Below are 24,496 nucleotides of genomic sequence, written 5' to 3'. Positions count from 1 at the left end.
ATTGTTTTTTTATTTTAAAACTATAATGCCCTCTATTTTGAGGGTATTTGGGGCACTTTTAGAAAATTAAGTAGAGATCGGATCTTTTGGTTATTTTCTGAGCGCTAATTGCTACTGCAAGCTTGTAGAAGCAATAACCAGCCACTTGTAATGGCTGATTAATTATCAAGCTTACGCAAACGGCAAATTTGCGCTCGATAAGTTAGTGCTCCACTTGTAATCTAGCCCTACATAAATACATTAAAATAATGTGTTACACTCATATAAACAATATCTAATAAAAATATTAATATAAATATTTAAAAAAAAAACAAGGGTTAAATGGTATATGAGAAGGTATTTAAATGAAAAGGGCTAGAATGGATATATACATGTGTATGTAAGTATATATACATATGTATATATGTGTATACATGTGTAGTTACGCGTTTATATGTGTATATAGGTATACATACTTTGGAGTCCTTTCCATTCAAATACCTGAAAATAAGAAAAATCATTTTTATTCAATTTTAATCTATTAATTTAATTATAAGATTTCAGTTATCTGTCACTGTGTGATAGTAGGTAGAAATATTTTCTTTAGACTTCGGGGAACGTCATCTTACTATACACAGCCTTTTTTCTTCCTGTTGGTTTCACTTCCTGTATAGCCAAGGTGAGCGGATAAAACCCAGGTTGAAACTTAACTCACAACAAACAACAAATTTTAAGTAAGTATTAATCTTGTTACACTCTTGTAATTACATATTCAAGAACTAGTGGCTTCAACACAAAAGCAACCCACGGGAAGGCATGATTGGGTAACTTATTTTATCCAGTAGGAGAACCGCTTTTTGGATGTGCAATACTAAGCAGTGACCTTACTGGCCATGCATTGTTTTAAATAGCTTTGAAAGTTTGCATATAAAGCTAAAGAAACACTTATCTGTGAAACTCATTGGTTATGTTTTTAAATAAAGTTTATTTATATGGTATGGCATTTATTTGTGCTGCCCACTACCACTTGACGATTATGACAAGCTGCAGAGTGCTATGGGCAGTTAGCTGAATGACTGATCCAGCTCACTGATAATACACCACAGTAGTGCTTGCTACCTGTGAGTGTTTGCATTCCTAACCTTACATTCTATTATTCTACCGCACCATGAGGTGCTTTTTCTTTCCTTGCAGCATTTGAAATTCTCTAGATACGCAGTAGCTAAATATTGCAGTAGCTTTGTATGTTCTATTTTTTGTTTTTGTTTGTTTGTTAAGTTTCTACCAAAGAAATGCATAAGAATGCTCACAGTGGTTTGATGGGTGGACTCCTCTTTCCTGCAGTCATTTTCATTAACTCAAACCGATTGGTATACATCTGTGTGTGTGTCACTCCTTCATCTTGGGCATAGATCTGACTTGTCCGTAGGGGGCGGCTATTTTTTGTCTGAAACAAGAAGCAAAAAGTTATGCAATGGACACTGAGAATGAAATAATGTGCCACACAGAATGCTGCGCAGATTACATAAATTAATGGAAATATGTGTGTGTGTTATGGATACATTGTTTGTGCTTTCTTTATAGAAGGTTTTATAGAAGAGGTACTGAAAAACTCACACACATCTATCCTAAATTACGCCCTTTTGCAAAGTATAAGCTTCTCAGATAAATGAATTATAGTCACTTTGCCTGCCAACTTTATTAAATAGTAATCACAACAAATAAACATAAACACTGACCTTATATATGCTCTTAGTCTTCTTCTTAGGATTGGCTTCAAACATCAACTAGAAACAAATATATTATTAAAAACTGCATGCAATTAATGACACAAACACATTTTACCCCAATGGGTTTTGTTTCCTATCTAAATGCAGCAAATTATTTTGCTCTCACCTTCCCTTCCTCTCTTGGAATGATGACATTTTCATAACGGCTACGGCACTGTTTGGACGACCTATAGATCCGGCTGCAAGAGTTTACCACATCACTCACCAGATCCCAATTTGGAGTGTGGGCTGGTGACACAATTGTTAAGTTGAGAGGAAGTTCTAGGAGATGCTTTACTGCCTAGAAAATTGAAGGTGAATAATGTCTGATTGGTTACTTTCCCATAAATACAGAATTTAGATTCAGATAACTATTGCTTAACTGACTTATTTATGTACTTGAGTTTACATTTATTTACATATATTAAGTATAACACTATACTTTCAAGTTTTAGAAGACCATGGGGGATATTTATCAAAGCGTCAACTGATAATACACTGAAACCCCGCGTCATATTTGATGCGAGATTGATCCGCCGTAGTTAACAAAGCGTCAAGATAGTCAAATGTTGAAGTGTGTGACGAAATATACGCTCCTGGGATCTCAAACCGGCGCAGGTCGATGTTTGCGTCATTACAGATGTTTCAAATTCACATTCGACTCTATTTGACCCTTTTCCCAATTTATCTAACATTTAACAGGTACGCTCACGTCTATTCAGACGCAGCGTACCTAGTTTTCAATCCGCCACCCTTAAGGCCGCAGATGCCATAGAAATCAATGGGAGTCTTAAAACTCAGAAAGCTTATGTTCGATGCTGAAAATGAATGCAGTATATTACATAATAAAAGTAAATTAGAAACTTTATTTCACATTTGGTGCACTAGTAGATATAGGGATACAAATGAAAAATACATTACTACTTATGGATTATGTTACAACTTTGTTTCTCATTACAAAGCAAGGGGACAATATTATTTCTCCAAATTTGTTGCAAAGTTTTGCCCCAAACTTGTTGCACTAATAGATATAGAGATAAAAATGAAATAAATACAAAACATAATAATATATAACAACATAATATAGCTAACTTTCCTTTTCTTTTTCATTTTTAAAAATCTATTTGCACCATGTTTAAGCAATGTAATACCAGTCCCACTCACCACTTCGCACAAAATTTGACGCAACACTTTTCACACCAATTATGACGCAAACTTCTAAACAACCCACACGCTAGTGAATTTTTCAACCACTTTTGATTGGAAAATGCATAATCACATGATTTATGACATCAGCCAATCTGATTCAAATATACATTTTAAACTATCACTAACAAATCAAATTGCTTGATACTTGTGTCATTGATCACTCATCAGAACTTGTGCCATTTGTTGCATTGTGTATTATACTTTGAAAGTATGTATATGTGAAATTAGTATTAAAGTAACATTGATGCTGACATTAGGACACACAGTGTAATATTTTAGAAAATTATTTTAAAACTCAAATAGATGTTTGATTCAATATAATCTTAAACTGATAGTTGAAAGGGATAGCCCACCTAACATTAAACTGTCATGATTCAGATATAGCAGAAATTAAAATCACCTCTTTACTGTCATGCTATTTTCAGTGTATTTCTTCCTTCTCTTGAATTTCTTTTTCAGTAAGAAATGTCATCTTATATGGCAGCCAATTTAATAACACCTGTGTAGGGGTGGTTTTTAAAACTAGATTGCAATCAGGAGGGGTTACACAGGTACAGAAAACTGGCCCAGCTCTTAAAATATCCATTGATTGCAAATAAATACATATGATACCCTGATTACATGTTATATTTGCAATTATTCCTGCTCAGAATAATAATACATTTACACTATATACATATAGTGGTATAAACACAGAGATATGAAAGACAACATTGTTTCGAACAAAAAAAGGAATTTAGGGACATGTAAATATGTTTGCAAAAGATTTCTGACATAACACACACAAACATAGTATATATATATATATATATATATATATATATATATATATATATACACACACACAAATATGTGCAAAGATATATGTACAAATTCTAGCATTAATAATCATTTTAAAAAAATGAGATATAAAAGCATATCATGACTTCTAGAAATACAAATACACATACATTTATGTGAAAGTATCATATAACAGATTTTTTTGTATAACAAATAAATATAAAAATAACTTTATATGAGATATTGTTTGTTGAGGTATAAATCTAGCTATTTCTTGGACATTAACAGATGAAAAATAAAAGATTAGCTTTAGAGAAATGTGCTTGTTCATGGACAGTAATGAAATGGTATAAATAAAGTTGGGGAAAAACAGAATAACCACAACATCGTTGACTGTTAGTTAACAACAGTTCGATGCTCATCGCACAGTACTTGATGGACGTGTTTTTGATGGGTTTTTTTATAAATAAGAGCATCGTATGCAGATCTGCGTCAGCGATGTCTGGCAAACGTATTGACGCCGGCGAATGCACCGAGATTGACGCTTTGATAAATATCCCCCTTCTCTCACTTATGTTCTCAAATATATACTTATGAAGTGCATTATGAATTTGTATTGTATGATCATGCCCTGATAATTGCTGTAAGTCTATAAGCACTGAACAGTGTAGCCCTTAATATTCTTACCTGCAATAGAGCCCAGTCCTCACTTATCAGCCACTCAGGGTTATCTGGTCCAGATTCAGTTGCTGGTTTTACCAGAGTTGGCAAAGGTTTAGCAAACTGAGTTTGTTGTTTCAGAAGAAGGTTCTTTTTCTGCTCCTTGCCTTCTCTTCGCACTTTCAGCATGCCTGGTGCTGCTCTGTCAAACAGGGAACGGGGAGGCACCACAGACTCACCATGCCTCTGCTTCTTCTTCCGACCTGAAACTAAATCAAAGCTTTTAATTAGGTTGTTGTACAGAAATCAAATAGGAAGATGGATCTTTATTCCTAAGATATTTGTTGATAGACAATTTTCTGGTTCTCCTGCTAACATGTTACACTTTATTTAGAAATCGTTTGCATTCAGCATTAGAAGACAATGATATAAAGCTGCACTGGCCAAAGATTAGGTGAAATCAGGTGAAATGTTACAGTACATAAACTGTGCTGAAGCAAAATCATTGTTTGTATATCAGATAGTGTAATGACAAAAGGTTAATAAAGTTTATAGAAGACAACATATAAAAGGATAAAAACAACATCTTTTTAAGAGGACAGTAAAGTAAAAATTAAACTTTAATGGTTTAGACAAAGCATGCAGTTTCATAAAACTTTCCATTTTACTTTTATGATTAAATGTTCTATTATCAAATATCATTCACTTGGCATCTGTTGTTGAAGAGTAAACCTAGGTAGGCTCACAGAAGTTAAAAAGCATGCATGTGTCTTTAGCAATGTTTGCAACAATTTATAACACTGCTACAAACATTTGATAATAGAGATAAAGTTTGTTTAATGGCATTGGGGCATATGTATCAAGGTCTGGCGGATCTGATCCGACACTGCGGATCAGGTCTGCCAGACCTCGCTAAATACAGCGAGCAATATGCTCGCCGTATTCAGCATTGCATCAGCAGCTCACAAGAGCTGCTGGTGCAACGCCGGTCCCTGCAGCCTCGCGGCCAATAGGCCGCCAGCAGGGGGGTGTCAATCAAACCGATCATACTCGATCGGGTTGTATTGTGGCGATGTCTGTCCGTCTGCTCAGAGCAGGCGGACAGGTTATGGAGCTGCGATCTTTGTGACCGCTGCTTCATAACTGCTGTTTCTGGCGAGCCTGCAGGCTCGCCAGAAACACGGGGCATCAAGCTCCATTCGGAGCTTGATACATTGTGCTTCTGGCGAGCCTGCAGGCTCACCAGAAACACGGGGCATCAAGCTCCATTCGGAGCTTGATACATATGCCCCCTTATCTACCTAAACCACAAAGTTAAATTCTGACTTTACTGCCCGTCCCAGTTATTTATTATGCTAGCTGGTCTAACTTACACAAACAGAAGCACTTTGTGGATATTGTAATACAGTTGTTAAACTAGCAAACAATAGATGAGAACTATGATTTCTAATGGAAAATTCTATAAGATATGCGTCTTAAAACAAAAACAAATTAAACAAGCACCATAGGAAAGCAAAGAGCTGATATAACTCACCAGCGGGATCAGTCTTAAGTCTCTTGCGTTCCTTCCTCACATAAATAGGGGGGAGTTTAGACTCAGGGATGGGATTCGTATCGTACATCAAACACATGACAGAGTCTATGTAAATGTCATTTTCATCTTGAGGGGGTGTAGGTGGAGTCCAGATCTAAGAGTAGAATTAAAATGGTATGTTTAAGGAAATGCAATATTTTGCTGTTATTCAACTATTATTTAAAACTGTCACTTACAGGCATTATTTCTGTCTGCCCATCTGAGTTGTCATAAATAAATTCCTAGGGGAAATGGACAAAAAGTATTAGATTAAAATCTTAATTCCATAAGTTTGACAGAGAAAACAAAATGTATGCTTACCTGATAAATTATTTTCTTTCCTTGGCATGGAGAGTCCACGAATCCATTCTAATTACTAATGGGAATTAAACTCCTGGCCAGCAGGAGGAGGCAAAGAACACCCCAGCAGAGCTGTTAAGTGTTACTCCCATTACCCATAATCCCCAGTCATTCGGCCAAAGGAAAATGGAAAAAGATGACACAAGGGTATAAAGATGCCTGAGGTTTATACAAAATGCTGTCTCTACTGAAATTAAGGGCGGGTCATGGACTCTCCATGCCAAGGAAAGAAAAGCATTTATCAGGTAAGCAGGTAAGCATAAATCCATTCTAGTTACTAGTGGGAATCAATACCCAAGCTACAGGACACAGAATGGACGGTAGAAGAACAAGACAGGCGGACCTAAACAGATGGCACCACTGCTTGAAGAGCCTTTCTCCCAATCAAAGTCTCAGTTGAGGCAAAATTATCAATTTTGTAGAATTTGAAAAATGTATGCAATAGTGATTTGTTCCACAGAAGCTTAATTTTTGAAGCCCAGGAATAAGAGACAGCCGTAGCCAAAATCTTCTCAGGAGGCTGAAGTCCAGCTGTCTCATAAGCTAACTGAATAACATTTCTCAACTAGAGAGAAAGAGAAATAGAAGAGACCATCTGAGCCCTTTCGCTTATCAGCGAAAACACTAACAGGGCAGTAGATTGCCGAAAACCTATGGTTGCTTGCAGATAAAATTTTAGAGCATGCACAACATCCAGGTTGAGCAACAAACTTTCCTTCTAAGAAGAAATGTAGGACAAAAGGAAGGAAACAACAAATTTTTGATAATGTTGCAATCCGACACTACCCTAGGAAGAATTCCAACTTAGAACAAAGGACCGCCTTATCCGCAAGAAAAAGAAGGTAAGGAGATCACATTGTAGAGTCAAAAGTTCAGAGACTCTACAAGCAAAAGAAATAGTGAGGAGAAATAAAACTTTCCATTATAACAATTTAATATCAACCGAATGTATAGACTCAAACAGAGCCTAATGTAAAACTCTAATATTAAGGGTAAGCCTCCATGGAGGAGCACCAGGATGAAACACAGGCCTAGATTTGACCAAGGCCTGAACAAAAGAATAAGCATCAGGCAGATCTGTCAAACATTAGGTAAAAGAAAAGACAGAATCAAATTCAGTACTGACTGACAAACCCCTTCTCCAGACCATCCTGAAGAAAGAATAAAATGTGGATAATCCTCACCCGAAAAACAAACTAGAAGCATGGTATCAAAATACCTTGCCTAACTAGACTAGGCATTCAATCTCCAAGCAGTCAGCTTCAGAGAATCTAGATTTGGGTGGAGGAAGGAATCCTGAAGTAGAGGTTCTTCCGTAGAGGGAACTTCCAAGGGGAAGAGATGACATCTTTACCAGATCCGCAAACCAGATCCTGCGAGGACAGGCAGGATCTAGTAGATCAAAGACTCCCTTTCCTGATAGATACAAGCTATTACTCAAGGAAGAAAGGCAAAACAGAAAGAACCGGATGCTAAAGAAAAGGAGTCAGGAGCTTTAGCTGAACACAAGCCCACTTAACTCCAAGGACAGCCATACAAGCCACAATACAAAGGACCAGCATCTGTGGGTGGATTTGAACCCTCAACCTGTGGCTTCCCAGCCAGATGTGCTAACTACTAAGCTATGCCAGAGAGACTAGATCTAAGTCCCAAAAAAACGCTAGATCCTCATCAGAACTGCTTGAGGATCTCGTGATCTTGACCTGTATATTAGAAGCTTGACGTTTAGACTAGACGCCAACATATCCAACTCCGGAACCCCCACCTGAGGGATATCCTAGGACCTAGGGAATACAACCGGAAGAAGAGCCCACCCTTCTGGATGAAAAGTCTGCCTGCTCAGGAACCCGTCTCCCAGAAGTCCACCCCTGGGAAGAGGATGGTAGAGAGGAGACAAGCGAGAGACTCCACCCACTGGAGAATGCAAGTCATTTCCTCCCTGGAGTTGAAAAACTCCACCAAGGAGATGCAGACTGACTGAAATCTGATAAATCAAACCGAGTCTAGTTGAGGCCAAGCTAAGGGCATTGAAGAATGTTCTCAGATTCAAGATGTTTATTGAGAGAGAAGATTCCTCTCGGGACCCTGAGTCATAAAAGAACTCCAAACTGCTACCCAGCCCGACAGCTGAGTGGTCTCAGATTTAACAAGGAAAATAAACAATGTCTATGGAGTTTACCAAAAGAACCATATTCCATACACAGAGACACCGAAGGTGGGCAGAGGACTGTAGAGAACCATATCCAAAAGGACTTGAAGTTCCTATCATCATAAGAGAAAACTTCATGGAGATCAAAACTCTAATCATCCTCAAAAAGTATTCCCTGGAAACTTGATTCCTATCCAGATACGCCGTCCACCCGAAAGAGAGTAGAATCAACAAAAGATATAAAGTTAACAGATTCTGAAAAGGGAAGGATCCTAGAGAATAGGAACCTTGGATAATCCATCAAGACCAAGGTGTCATGTAATGACCCTGAACTGAAGGAGAAAGAAAAAGATTTTCTCCCTTAGAAGAAACAAAAAAATTCAATTTTCTTGTTAACAATGAATATCATTTAACATAATCCCTGAACTGTTCCGCCAGCAGAGCTGGAACAACCTCTTAAATAAAGGAAATCTAGAGAAAAGTCAGGAAGCCTATCTCAGGGGAACGCAATCCAAGCCTGAGAAAAGATGGACGTCTTAAGCCTACCGTACCCGGTGTTCCCAGGTTGTCTTCCTTCCAGGTACTGACCAGACCTGGCCCTACTTAACTTCCGAGATCAGACAGGATCGAATGCATTCAGGGTAGAGTGGCGATAGAGTCTACATGACCTGAGGTCGGATCAGGTACGGACCCTTCATGCTGAAGATTGCATACCCTATTTAAATGGCTATGAAGGTCAGGAAGAAAGAAAAATACTTTTTTTAACCTTTAGGAAAAAGAAATTTCCAGGACTATCCTTTGTAAAAGGATATATAGCCCCAACAGATGAGAACGAATCAACAACCCTATAGATGCAAGACAAGCCATCCTCAATAGGGAAAATAACGTCCAGTCATCAAGCCAGGTTAACAATAAAAGCTATTAGGGCACAGGTCCACAAAAAGAATAAAAAGACAAGGGACAAAGAATGTCACATGTATTAGAAACTATGTCACCTTTATAGGAGAAATATTGTAATATACTTTTCCTATATAAAAATTCAAGGTGCCAGTAGCTGCAGTTGGTCGTAAACTGCGAACCTTCTGCATGCCTGCTAAATTCAAAGAACAATATATAAGAGCAATATATCTCTCAATATGAGAGGAGATAAACAGGCTCTAAAATTTACAATAGAGCAACATACATGTCATAGACCCTAGAAACATACAACAGTATGATAGGGAATATTATACAGATTCCCAGAAGAACATGTGTAATATATATATATCTGGGAAAGATCTCCATGTTTCCCTAGAAGATCGTCATGCCTTTATGAGGTCTAAAACTCGTCACCCATGTAGTACAGTGACTAACAGAGAACCTTCATAAAATAAAATTTTTAGAGTCTTAAGGCCATATTGTGGATTAATCCTGTAAGAGACCCTTTGAAAATATGCATATAATTAACACATTAGAAGCACATACACATGAACTCCTCAGAAAAGGGAAAATGGGGTTGTAGCTTAAACTTAACAAAAGAGAATTTACGCATTTGCAGAGAACAGCCACCAGAGGGCAACAAATACTATGGGAACATACTCTCAAAACAAACATTGTCCTGAAATGAAAGTGCCGATTCATATTCGGAGTATTGTAAAAATGATTACAAACTTCCATGCACCAAATAAAAAGTATTTGCAGATTTTGTGCCCCTAAAATAAACATTTAAACATGTCTGATTAAACCCTTCAGAGATATAACATGATAGCTACACTTGCAACCTGCAACCTGCGATGTAGATTGCATCCTTTGCAAACAAACATAGCGGTGCTATAGTAACCGCCCACAATGGCGGATCTGAGAACACCAGCTGAAGGAAAAACCAGACTAGTACACCCAAGTCCGCAAAGCTATTCAGAGATTAACGTCCATACAGCGCAATAAAGCACATGAAACTACAGCCATAGAAACATAGGTAGACATCACTTAGCTCATTAGACTGTTCTAACAAATAAAAAGAAAAACAGTACTGGGATGAGTAAATTACCGCCATTACAGGTCAAAGGCTAGGCTGCTTCCCACTCTTCTGCTAAGAGCAGACTCGCAACTGCATGAGGCTTAAGTGCGCCAAAACACCCGGCGACAGCAGGGAGAGATTTTTTGGCTTAAAATGGCGCCGCCTCTTAGAGAAATAATAAGTGCGCATATTGTGAATATATCTCACATTGAAATGCAAACATCCCTATAAAAACTATCTGATGTCAAACACATTAAATGGATCATAACAGAGTCCCCAGAACAGTGTGCAATGACCTCCACTTCTATAAAGAGGTGCTGCTGCAAAAGAATACTGTGCTCCAACTATAACAAGCACTTTGTTAAGAACGAACTGTACAGGGCTAAAAAGTCGAAAGAAAAAAATCGCCTGACATAGATTCACACACACCATAAAGCCGGCTATCTGTAGAAAAAACGGGCACTGGTAGCGGCAAATCACCTGTCCCTGGCAGTGAGCCAGACATCTGCTCAGCCTCTTCCATAATATTCCTGGCCTGAGAAATATATATATAAAAGGACTTACCCTCTGCTGTAGAGCAGTCACAGCAGCTGCAGGTCTGATATCCTCATCCGACCGCCAACAGGGACCCTGATTTTCTATAGAAGAGTAGCATACATTGTTAGAAGGTAAGCAAAAACTACCTCGCCATCTTCTAACTGCTAACAGCCACCATTACTCTTACTAAAGAGATTTACATGGGCACAGCTTGACCCCAATCCTTGCTTGCAGGGAAAAGTACCCACTAAAGGATTAAATATCTTCAGACACCATCATCACACATCCTTTCGATGACAAAGGCAATGAATGACTGGGGATTATGGGTAATGGGAGTGACACTTTACAGCTCTTCTGGGTTGTTCTTTGCCTCCTCCTGCTGGCCAGGGGTTGAAATCCCAGTAATTAGAATGGATTTGTGGACTCTCCATGCCAATAGGAAAGAAAGTGAATATTAGAGATCCAGGTGCTAACACATCAAAACACCTGACATGGATCCTTTACAAAGGCCTAGAAAGACAAGCTGATCTGATCAATACAAAGGGTTTGATTTATTAAAGGCTTTCGCCAGCCTTCAACCCCCTACGACTGCAGGTTCTCACAAGAGAACCTTCAGTCCACATTTAGCAAGCATCAGTCTGCTACTTCCGTAACCTTTCGCAGCCTCTTAGGTGGCGAATTTCAATACTTTAAGATTGACAGCTCCAGCCCGCGCATGATTGACTGTGCGCAGGCAGGGGGCAGCATTGCACAAGAGCGCAAAAACAAAATGTATGCTTACCTGATAAATTTCTTTCTTTCCGGGCATGGAGAGTCCACAACGTCATTCCAATTACTAGTGGGATAGTCAACTCCTGGCCAGCAGGAGGAGGCAAAGAGCACCCCAGCAAAGCTGTTAAGGTTACCTTCCCTCACCCATAATCCCCAGTCATTCGGCAAAAGGAAAATGGAAAGAGAAGAAACACAAGGGTATAGAAGTGCCTGAGGTTTACTCAAAAAAACATAAATTATGCTTACCTGATAATTTCATTTCCATCTGTGGGAGGAGAGTCCACTGCTTCATTCATTACTTGTGGGAATTAAGAACCTGGCCACCAGGAGGAGGCAAAGACACCCCAGCCAAAGGCTTAAATACCTCCCCCACTCCCCTCATCCCCCAGTGATTCTGCCAAGGGAACAAGGAACAGTAGGAGAAATATCAGGGTATAAATGGTGCCAGAAGATATTAAATTTATGTCCGCCCACCGGAGCAAACGGGCGGGAGCAGTGAACTCTCCTCCCACAGATGGAAATGAAATTATCAAGTAAGAATAATTTATGTCTTCCATCTTAATGGGAGGAGAGTCCACTGCTTCATTCATTACTTGTGGGAACAAATACCCAAGCTCTAGAGAACCCTGAATGAAAAAAAGAAAATGTATGCTTACCTGATAAATTTATTACTTTTTTGACACGATGAGTCCACGAATCATCTTAATTACTAATGGGATATTCACCTCCTGGTCAGCAGGAGGCGGCAAAGAGCACCACAGCAAAGCTGTTAAATAGCTCCTCCCTTCCCTCCCACTCGTCATTCGACCGAAGTTAAGGATAGAAAGGAAAAACCAAGGTGCAGAGGTGTCTGAAATTTATAATAACCAACAACCTGTCTTTCAAAAACAGGGCGGGCCAAGGACTCATTGTGTCAAAAAAGAAATAAATTTATCAGGTAAGCATAAATTTTCTTTTCTTTTTAATGACACGATGAGTCCACGGATCATCTTAATTACTAATGGGATTCAATACCCAAGCTAGAGAACACAGATGATACGGGAGGGACAAGACAGGGAACCTTAACAGAAGGCACCACTGCTTGAAGAGCCTTTCTCCCAAAAGCGGCCTCAGTCGAAGCAAAAGTGTCAAATTTATAGAACTTTGAAAAAGTGTGAAGAGAGGACCAAGTTACAGCCTTGCAAATCTGTTCCACAGAAGCTTCATTCTTGAATGCCCATGAGGAAGCAACGGCCCTAGTGGAATGAGCCGTAACTCTCTTTGGAGGCTGCTGTCCAGCAGTCTGATATGCAAAACGTATGATACTCTTCAGCCAGAAAGAAAGAGAAGTAGCCGTAGCCTTCTGTCCCTTACGTTTTCCTGAGAAAACCACAACCAAAGCAGAAGACTGGCGAAAATCCTTAGTCGCCTGCAGGTAAAACTTTAAAGCATGGACCACGTCCAAATTGTGCACGTTCCTTCTGAGAAGTAGGGTTAGGACACAAGGAAACAAGGAAGGAACAACAATCTCATGATTAATTTTCTGATCAGATACAACCTTAGGAAAAAAATCCTAATTTAGTACGTAAAACTACCTTATCTGAATGGAAAATAAGGTAAGGGGACTCATATTGCAATGCCGAAAGCTCTGACACTCTACGAGCAGAAGAAATAGCAACAAGAAATAAAACTTTCCATGATAACAACTTAATATCTAAGGAATGCATAGGCTCAAACGGAGCCCCTTGAAGAACTTTGAGAACTAAATCCAGACTCCATGGAGGAGTAACTGGTTTGAACACAGGCCTGATCCTGACCAAGGTCTGACAAAATGATTGTTCATCTGGAACATCTGCCAGACGTTTGTGTAACAAAATAGATAAGGCCAATATTTGACCCATTAGGGAACTTGTCGATAAACCTTTCTCCAAAGCTTCTTGGAGAAAAGACAAAATTCTAGGAATCCTAACTCTACTCCATGAGTAGCCCTTGGATTCACACCAATAGAGATATTTACGCCATATCTTATGGTACATCCTTCTAGTTACAGGTTTACAAGCCTGAAACATGGTCTCTATGACTGAGTCAGAAAAACCCTGCTTGGATAAAATTAAGCGTTCAATCTCCAAGCAGTCAGCTTCAGAGAAACTAGATTTGGGAGAAGGAAGGGCCCTTGAATTAGAAGGTCCTTCCTCAACGGAAGTCTCCAAGGTGGCAGAGATGACATGTCCACCATATCTGCATACCAAATCCTGCGAGACCAAGCAGGTGCAATGAGGATCACCAATGCCCTCTCCTGCTTGATTCGAGCAATGACCCGAGGAAGAAGCGCAAACGGAGGAAATAGGTATGCTAGACTGAAGGTTCAAGGAACCGCCAGAGCATCCATCAGTTCCACCTGGGTATCCCTGGACATTAACCCGTATCTCGGGAGCCTGGCATTCTGATGAGATGCCATGAGATCTAATTCCGGCTGACCCCACTTGAGAATCAGGCTGGAGAACACTTCCGGATGGAGTTCCTACTCCCCCGGATGAAAGGTCTGCCTGCTCAGGAAGTCCGCCTCCCAGTTGTCCACCCCTGGGATGTGGATCGCTGACAGGCAGCAAGAATGGGCCTCCGCCCACTGAATTATCTTGGTTACTTTATTTTGGTTACCACTGTCATCGCTAAGGAACTCCTCGTTCCTCCCTGATGATTGATGTAAGACACTGAAGTTATGTTGTCCGACTGAAACTTGATAAACTGTACCGAGACTAACTGAGGCCAGGCCAGAAGAGCATTGAAGATCGCTTTCAGCTCCAGGATGTTTATAGGAAGAACAGACTCTGACTGAGTCCAAACTCCCTGAGCCTTTAGGGAACGCCAGACTGCTCCCCACCCTAGAAGGCTGGCGTATGTTGTCACAATCACCCAAGATGGTCTGCGAAAGCAGGTTCCCTGGAAAAGATGATCCAGAGACAACCACCATTGAAGAGAATCCCTTGTCTCCTGCTCCAGAAGTATTCAAGGAGACAAGTCCGCATAATCTCCGTTCCATTGCCTGAGCATACTTAACTGCAGAGGTCTGAAATGGAATTGAGCAAACGGGATGATGTCCATTGCCGCTACCATCAGCACGATTACCTCCATGCACTGAGCCACTTATGGCCGAGGAGTGGACTGAAGAGCTAGACAAGTATCCAAAATCTTTGATTTGCTGACTTCTGTCAGAAAAATCTGCATTGATAGGGATCTATTATTGTTCCCAAGAGAGTAACCCTTGTACTTGGGACTAAGGAACTCTTTCCTAAATTTACCTTCCATCCGTGAGATCTCAGGAAGGATAACACCATGTCTGTGTGGGATCTTGCTTTTTGTAAGGATGGCCCCTGGACTAGGATGTTGTCTAGATAGGGTGCCACTGCAATGGCCCGTGACCGAAGCATCGCCAACAGCAATCCCAGAACCCTTGTGAAAATTTCGGGAGCTGTGGCAAGCCACGAATTGGAAGTGCTTTCTAGAAAGGCAAACCTTAGAAACTTGTGATGATCCCTGTGAATGGGAACATGCAAGGACGCGTCCTTAAATCCTCCGTTGTCATTAAATTGACCCTCCTGGACCAAAGTGAGAATGAAACGAATAGTTTCCATCTTGAAGGACGGTACTCTGAGGAGATTGTTTAGACTCTTGAGATCTAAAATAGACCGAAAAGGTTCCCTCTTGTTTTGAGAACCCGATTGGAATAAAATTCCAGACCCTGTTCGTATCCCAGGGACACAAAGTTTCCAAGTGATCATGAAATCACAAACTCAACCTTGATCAAAGAAGGAAAAACCTGCCCCCTTACGGATCGGGTGCATGCCCCTCATGCTGTTCTTGGACTATTTTCCCCTATTCTAAGCCTGGCTGGAGGTAACAGAAGGCTTAGACTTCTCCTGCTTGGGAATAGGAGGGAAAGCATTTCCCCAGAAAACTCGGAAGAACTGAAATTATCACTGACGTCCTCTCGCTTATTTGTCTTACTCTGTAGATGAAACATCCACAGACCAAGATTTTAACCATAAATGCGGGCCAGTATGGCAAAGCCTGAATCATAGTGCCCAGCATAACACTCCTCTGTGTTAAAGGAGATTACTCACTTAAAGGCCTTTATACTATCCCTTCGAAGGGGAGGGTGTCTGTCCAATAGAAACAGACAATACATCAAACCAGTATGCCGCTGCACTGGAAACAGTAGCCATACCAACCGCAGGTTGTCCATGTAAACCCTCAAACTTCTATCCATAGGGTTCTTCTCCTGCATAAGGTCCAATGTATCTCCCTACTGCAAAGACTCCATTATAGAGTCTGCTATATAAAGCATCCTATTTAATATAGGAAAGGAGAAAAAGGTAATAATCAGTTTCTTCGATTCCTGAGCAAATATCTGTATAGCCCTATCTGGTACAGGAAATACATCCACCATGAAGGGCGAGTCACAATATTAGTATAAATTACTGAACTCTCTAGGATAGACTATGCCGGTAGTGTCAGAGTCGCCCAGGGTAGCCAAAAATCTCTTCAAGTAACAAATGGAGGCATTCAAGATAAAACTGAAAGAAAACAACCTCAGAATCAAATAAGGGAATTACCCCATCTAAGTCTAAGAATTCCCCATCAAAAACTACCAAAGTATCTTCCTCTTTCAGGTTACAGGGAAAAAACCTTTGTAATAGCTACTACTAAATCAATCACACTAACTGATTGAAAATATATCCTCTTGCACTTTTCCCTACAGCGTGGGAAAAACAGACAATGCATGAAATGTAAGGAAACTCCAAGTAGAGTGTGAGAGATAGTGCAGGGCACTGCATGTGGGCTTTAAAAGTTTTTTTTGAAACTATGGGAGTAATTTGTGGCATAACTTGACCATTGTCAATAGACTCCTAAACAGCATTTGCCTTAGAAGGAGTAGTTTCAGAAAAAAAATAAATCTATTTTTATAAAATAATTTTCTCTCAATAGATGAGGAACATAAAGGATTGGAAGTACCATATAGACATCAAAGCTTAAAACAAGAGACACCAGTAGGGTCTCTTGGTCCATCCTGTCTACAGTATACATTTTTAGAGAAAAATTATCACATAAAATAACTTTACTGTTTCTTTAAATTTTAAAACATAATTTTTTATTTTTATGTGTAGAAGGAAGTTAACTTAGTACGCAGTTACTGCACAACCTGTCAACACCTCAGCATAACCTGCTGAGGTACCCATCTGCCCAAAAACTTTATGTTTTAAAACGAAGCCTTTAGAAAACGAACTGTCTGCATTTTAGGCATAAAAGGTCCGGAACGTAACTGTAACGCTGTCCGGCCCCACTTATATGGGTAACACTAAGTCCAGTGTTAAACAGAAACTCCTCCTTCCGTTTCCGAACTCGGAAGTGAAGAAGAAAAGTGTGCAGCCCAAATTGGCGCCACACGTCGCTCCGCCCATTGTGGGCGTTACAACATTCAATCTCCCGGTCACCATTATGATTGTTAAAACAAATAAGGCACCGGGAGCAAACTGAACTATAGCCTGGGGGCAAATTGGGCTACCGCTTGCTAGACAGCAGCTTAGCCTCTAAATGTAACAAACATATCACTTCCCACTGAGTCTTATCTTCCCCCGTGGACTCATCGTGTCATTAAAAAGAAAATGGGAATGTAAAAGGAGGCAGATCCTATACTGAGGGCACCACAGCCTGCAGAACCTTTCTCCCAAAGGCTGCTTCCACCGAAACAAAAACATCAAATTTGTAAAATGTTGCAAAAGTATGTAAAGAGGACCAAGTAGCCGCCTTACAAAGAAGAGGCCACAGCTCTAGTTAAATGAGCCATGATCCTCAGAGGAGACTTATGTCCCGCTGTCTTAATGCGAAACGGAGGACACTCCTCAGCCAAAAAGATAAGGAAGTCGAAGAGGCCCTCTGACCCCCCTTCAGGTCTGAAGATAGGACTTCAAGGCACAAACCACATCCAGAATTACGTTGAAAGGAACCACAATCTCTTGATTGATGTTGCGAATTGACACAACCTTAGGAAAAAATACTAACTTGGTTCGTAGAACAGCCTTATCAGCATGGAAAGCCAGATAAGGAGGGACGCATTGCAAGGCAGTAATCACAGATACTCTGCGCACAGAAGCAATAGCCCGTAGAAAAGGAACCTTCCAAGACAATAATTTAATGTCTATTTCATGCATAGGCTCCAAAAGAGCCCATGCAAAACCTAAAGAACAAGATTTAAACTCCAAGGAGGAGCACTAGATTTAAACACAGGTCTGATCCTAGCAGAGCCTTAACAAGTGACTGCACATCAGGAAGCTCAGCGAACCTCTTGTGCAGTAACCAGACAGGGCCGAAATCTGTCCCCACAGGGGACTTGCAGAAAGCCCTTCTCCAGTTCATCCTGGAGAACAGAATAAGTAGGTCTTACCCAGCCCAATTTTTAATAATCTTATTAAAGTTTATGTTTTAATGTGTGTTTTTTTCTTGCGTACAAACTAACCACAGCAACATATATAATCTAATTATACAAGGTATGAGTGCTAATATGTGTACACTTTTTTGCAACTTTCTTTAGTTGCATTTCTAGTTATAGTTAACCAGTACACAGCACCTAAGGGCGTCATTATTATTGTTATTAAGGCCAATGCCAATATATTAATATAGCCCCCCTTGTCATACCCATAGGAGTGCCATCACACCCCCCTCTTTTCTGATGTGTTGAAGCATAACATTACATTCTTTCTTATACAAACTCACGCTTTAAGAATGATTATATATGTTAAAGCTTAACATCGTATTTTCTTCCACACAAATTGACGCATTAATACTCTGAAGTCTGAATTATTTGATATACTCTGGGAAGGAGTGCAATATGTAACCTTTCGCTTGTGCTTAGCAGGGCGAGGTAAAGCATTAAAGGCCGCAGACACCGTCGTCTGAGCTGGGCGGTAACGTCATGTGTAGAGAGATAAGCATGTAGGTTACACACCTCACTGGATGACAACTCCTCAGAGGTGGACGGCTCAGTGGTATTAAACATGTTTGATATTATCACATTATCAAGGCATATGGAACATAATTGAGGGGGCGGTACTAAGGCCTCCTCACATTATAAACAGGAATTACTCTTTAGGAATAGAGGGCGTGCCCTCTAAGTAACAGAATCCCCCATCGCTAGTGCAATAACCGGAGAACTATAGAAATAAAACATTATTTTATTAAAAAAACTGCACCTTTATATCCCCATGGCTGTGGCACTCACCACCTTCCATGACCCAGACAGTACAGATAGTTAGAAATCCTCTCTGATGGACATCCCGTCAGGAAAGAGGTAAAAAAAATAATATGGTGCACAATGCAGGGCCGTCCCTGCTATGAGAAAAAGCGCGCCAAGCTTGTAAGCTGCATGGCTCTCAAAGTGAAAGTGAAACCTGTATATTCCATAACAGCCTATGAGCCCATAACATCTCACACATAAAAGCAGCATAAAATCAAATAAACATATAAGATTATTCCCCCCTGTTCAATAATCCCCCTCAGGCGATATTAACCCTTGATTCTATACAGATAAAAGGAGTCACACTGTGACCCTGTCTTCTAGCGTTATCATACATTTATAAAAAAAAAATGAAACAATCTTGCTAGAATCTATGCCATGGAACAGGAACATGGCCTTTCAAGTGTGACAGGTTAGTAGCATCGCTCTTAACATGGACTTGAGAGCAGAAAGCAGGCAGCGAAATTCGTCAACGCTGATTGCTTATGGAACTGCTAATCTGAGTCTGGATGGTTTTGCAGAGACGACACTCCCTGCATCTCCAGAATCTAACTTTCACCCATGCTCTCACTGAGAGGCTGACAGGACTACATAAAACTCCAGTCCCATTGCGAAGAGTACTACTCTCCATAAGAGACTACTCTGAATCTTCTGACACCTCTCTGCCAACCATCTGTGACGAAAAGCAAAGAATGACTGGGGGATGAGGGGAGTGGGGGAGGTATTTAAGCCTTTGACTGGGGTGTCTTTGCCTTTTCCTGGTGGCCAGGTTCTTAATTCCCACAAGTAATGAATGAAGCATGGGACTCTCCTCCAATTTTGATGGAAAATTGGCGAATTATAATTAAAAGAGGCTGGGGTCGTGGACTCTCCATGCCTGGAAAGAAAGAAATTTATCAGGTAAGCATAAATTCAGTTTTCTTTCCTATGGCATGGAGAGTCCACAACGTCATTCCAATTACTAGTGGGAACCAATACCCAAGCTAGAGGGCACTGAATGAAAAGGGAGAGAGAACAAGGCAGTAGGACCTAAATCGAAGGCTCTTGAGGAACCTTTCCCTCAAAAGAGGCCTCAGCCGAGGCAAAAGTATCAAATTTGTAGCATTTTGAAAAAGTATGCAAAGAGGACCATGTTGCCACCTTGCAAATCTGTTCCACAGAAGCTTCATTTTTGAAAGCCCAAGATGAGGATGAGCCCTAGTGGAATGAGCCGTAATTCTCTCAGGAGGCTGCTGACCTGTTGTCTCATAAGCAAAACGAATCATACTTCTTAACTAGAGGGAAAGAGTAGTAAAAGTGGCCTTCTGACCCTTACGCTTTCCAGAGAAAACTACAAACAGGGCAGAAGATTTCTGAAAATCTTTAGTAGCTTGTAGGTAAAATTTTAGAGCACGCACATCCAGGTTATACAAAAGACGTTCCGTATGAGAAGGATTAGGACAAAAAGTAAGGAACAATTATTTTCTAAATTAATGTTTCGATCCGACACCACCTTAGGGAGAAACCCCAATTTAGTATGAAGGATCGCATTATCTGCATGAAAAATAAGGTACGCAGAATTACATTGCAGAGCTGAACGCTCAGAAACTCTACGAACGGAAGAAATAGCAAGGAGAAACAAAACCATCTACGATAACAATTTTATATCAACAACATGCATCGGCTCAAACGGAGCCTGCTGCAAAACCTTAAGAACTAGGTTAAGGCTCCAAGGAGGAGCAACAGGTTGAAACACAGGCCTGATTCTGACAAGGACCTGAACAAAATCTTGAACATCTGGTAAATCTGCCAGACTCTTGTGCAAAAGAATAGACAGTGCAGAAATCTGACCCTTTAGAGTACTGTCTGACAAACCTTTCTCCAGGCCATCCTGAAGAAAAGATAAAATTCTGGGAATCCTCACCCGGCTCCAGGAGAAACCCTTAGATTTGCACCAAAAAAGGTATTTACGACCATACCTTATGGTAAATCCTGCGAGTAACAGGTTTATGAGCCTGAAGCATAGTATCAAGGACCGCTTCAGATCCTGCGAGGCCAGACAGGAGCTAATAGAATCACAGAAACTCTCTCCTGCTTGATACAAGCAATGACTCGTGGAAGGAGAGCAAACGGAGGAAACAGGTATGCTAGACCGAAATCCCAAGGAACCATCAGAGCATCTATCAGAGCGGCCTGAGGATCTCTTGACCTTGATCCATACTTTGGAAGCTTGGCGTTTTGACAAGACGCCATCAGATCCAACTCCAGAATCCCCCACCTGAGGATTATCCTTGAGAACACTTCTGGATGGAGAGCCCACTCCCCGGGATGAAAAGTCTGTCTGCTCAAAAAATCTGCCTCCCAATTGTCCACTCCTGGAATGTGGATGTCAGATAGGAGACAATCGTGAGCTTCCGTCCACTGCAGAATGTGAGTCACCTCCTTCATGGCCAAGGAACTCCGAGTTCCTCGCCGGTGGTTGATGTAAGCCACTGAGGTGATGTTGTCCGACTGGAATCTGATAAACCGGCCTAAAGATAATTGAGGACAAGCTGTCAAGGCATTGAAGATTGCTCTCAACTCCAATATGTTTATGGAAAGAGAAGACTCTTCCTGAGACCACAGGCACTGAGCTTTAAGAGAACCCCAAATAGCTCCCCAGCTTAACAGGCTGGTGTCCGTAGTCACAATCACCCAGGAAGGGCTCAGGAAGCAAGTGCCCCGAGACAGATGGTCCTATGAAATCCACCACAAGAGAGAGTCTTTTGTTAGGGGATCCAGATTTATCCTCTGTGATAAATCTAAATGGTCTCTGTTCCATTGACTGAGCATGCAAAGCTGCAGAGGTCGCAGAGGAAACCGAGCAAAAGGAATGATGTCCATGGAAGCAACCATCAGACCAATCAACTCCCTGCATTGAGCCACTGATGGATGAACAGCAGACTGGAGAGAAATGCAAGAAGCAAGAAGTTTGGATTTTCTGACGTCCGTCAGAAAAATCTTCATTGACAAGGAATCTATGATTGTCCCTAGGAAACACACCCTTGTAGTTGGAACTAGAGAACTCTTTCCAGATTCACTTTCCACCCGTGCAAACGTAAAAAAGACAACAACATCTCTGTATGAGATTTTGCTAGTAGAAAAGATGACGCCTGAAACAAGATTTCGTCTAGATTTGATCACTGCCAGTAGAGCCCCCAGAATATTTGTGAATATTCTGGTCGCCGTGGCAAGACCAAACGGAAGTGCAACAAACTGGAAATGCTTGTACAGAAAGGCAAACCTTAGAAACTGGTGATGATCCCTGTGAATGGGAAAGTGTAAATACGGGTCCTTCAGGTCTATGGTCGTCATGAACTGACATTCCTGAACCAATGGAAGAATGGAACGAATAGATTCCATCTTGAAGGACGGAACCCTGAGGAATTTGTTGAGGCACTTTAGGTCTAGGATGGAACGGAAAGTTCCCTCCTTTTTGGGAACCACAAAGAGATTTGAATAGAATCCTAGTCCCTGTTCTTTCACAGGAACTGGAAAAATTACTCCCAGGGAGGATAGGTCCTTTACGCAGTTTAAGAAGGCCTCCCTCTTTACTTGGTTTAAGGATAGTCTCGACAGGAGAAATCGGCCCCTTGGAGGGCAAGACTTGAATCCTATTTTGTAACCCTGGGATACTATGTCCACAGCCCACGGATCTGGGACATCTCGTATCCAAGCCTGCCCCCCACTTGATCCAAAATTGGATCGGGCGGACCCTTCATGTTGATTTAGAATCAGTGGAAGGTTTCTTGTTTTGCATCTCCTTATTCCAAGGTTGATTGGACTTACAAGAGTTCCTGGATTGGTCTGGCTTGGCAGAAGAGGAAAACTTCTGTCCTTTAAAGTCGCGAAAGGAGCGAAAGTTAGAAATTTGTCGACCCGTAGGTCTATTTTTCTTGTCCTGAGGTAGGAAAGATCCCTTTCCACCCGTAATTTCAGAAATAATTTCCACCAGACCAGGCCCAAATAGAGTTTTGCCCTTATAGGGTAAAGGCAAAAGCTTGGCCTTTGAAGATACATCAGCCGACCAAGATTTAAACCACAATGCTCTGCAAGCTAGAACAGTAAAGCTAGACATCTTAGCATCCAGTCTAATTACCTGCATGTTGGCATTGCAAATAAAGGTATTGGCCAGTTTAAGAGCTTTGAACCTATCTTGGATCTCCTCTATCATAGTCTCTTCAGATCAGACAAGGCATCACACCAATTAGATGCTGCTCCCTCAACCCTATCAATACTTGCCCAGGTTTCCACTGTAAACCTTGATGGATGTACATCTTTTTTAAGTAAGCCTCTAGCTTCTTATCCATGGGATCCTTAAAAGAACAACTATCCTCTATAGGAATGGTGGTTCTTTTAGGTAGAGCAGAGATAGCTCCTTCTACTTTAGGCACAGTGCACAGTCACAAATGGAGTCAGCAACAGGAAACATCTTTTTAAAAACAGGGGAAGGGGAAAAAGGAACCCCTGACTTATCCCATTCCTGAGCTATAATTTCAAATATCTTGTCTGGAACAGGAGAAATGTTCACAGAAGAGGGAGAATCATAAACTCTATTAAGTTTAGTAGCCCTTTTAGGGTTGACAGCAACCGAAGGTTCAGATTCATCCAAAGTAGCTAGAACCTCCTTCAGAAGCAAATGGAGATGTTCAAACTCACCTTCAGAAGCTACTGAAGTATCCTCACCAACAGACATTTGGGTAAGGTTGACCAGCACTTTACAGAAATTATGTTCTGTAACTTTAAATTTGAAATGCAAAAAAAAAAAGGCTCTGTTAAAGTAGCACCGCTATAACCTCAGCTCCTGCTGAGGGCTTTCCCCACTGATGACCGGAGGAATCCACTGTAGGCTATTAACTCTAGACTCAGAGAAGCAGCATGCGGTAGCTCCGTTTTAGAATCACTTTAGACAAGTACTCCACTCTCCGATCAGAAAAGCCGAATTTGGAAGTGCGGAGATCGGTCATGTGACCATATGAGGCAGAAAAAACAAATGCGCCACAAGTAAAGCGTGCGAGTCTCTGTGCAGCAAATTCTAAACTGCCGGTCTAATATACACCCAACCGCATTGTTAACGAACCTCTTAATAAAGTTAAAAAAGGAAAAGGTCTCACAAAGTGCACTAAACATTAAATCATCTCCAGGTCAGTCGTCTAAACATTCATTATAAAATAAAAATGAATAAAATTACATAGAGCCTTTTTCTCTCAAGCCAGTCTCATAAAATAAGGTTATAAATTAACCCCATAATTCCTCTTATAAATTAAGTGCCTGCATAGTTGCCCAAGAATAAATCCCTGAATAAAGGGATTATCATGTCTCAAATAAAATCCACCGAGTATTAACCCTTGAAGTGTTTTCCTTCAAACCTAAAAGGCAAGAGCACTTACCTGTGGATCCAGCTGCAGGGCAAGAACAGCTTCTT

The 24,496-nt window shown here is 40.8% G+C and overlaps 1 protein-coding gene across 1 annotated transcript in view; it reads right to left on the bottom strand.

The window, feature by feature from the left end:
• Positions 1 to 24,496, bottom strand: part of LOC128648916 (E1A-binding protein p400) — a 684,550-nt gene that overhangs the window by 157,805 nt on the left and 502,249 nt on the right. Inside the window, exons 35-40 of the mRNA XM_053701874.1 lie at positions 6,168 to 6,212; positions 5,932 to 6,085; positions 4,425 to 4,666; positions 1,876 to 2,049; positions 1,719 to 1,766; positions 1,290 to 1,426 (exon numbers count right to left, since the gene is read on the bottom strand). Of these exons, the coding sequence (XP_053557849.1) occupies positions 1,290 to 1,426; positions 1,719 to 1,766; positions 1,876 to 2,049; positions 4,425 to 4,666; positions 5,932 to 6,085; positions 6,168 to 6,212 (800 nt within the window). The remainder of the gene's footprint in view (positions 1 to 1,289; positions 1,427 to 1,718; positions 1,767 to 1,875; positions 2,050 to 4,424; positions 4,667 to 5,931; positions 6,086 to 6,167; positions 6,213 to 24,496) is intronic.

The sequence above is a fragment of the Bombina bombina genome, chromosome 2 (assembly GCF_027579735.1).
Source record: "Bombina bombina isolate aBomBom1 chromosome 2, aBomBom1.pri, whole genome shotgun sequence".
Classification (NCBI taxonomy): Eukaryota; Metazoa; Chordata; class Amphibia; order Anura; family Bombinatoridae; genus Bombina; species Bombina bombina.
The sequence above is the reverse complement of the archived record's forward strand: the minus strand, read 5'-3'. Positions and strand labels throughout refer to the sequence as shown.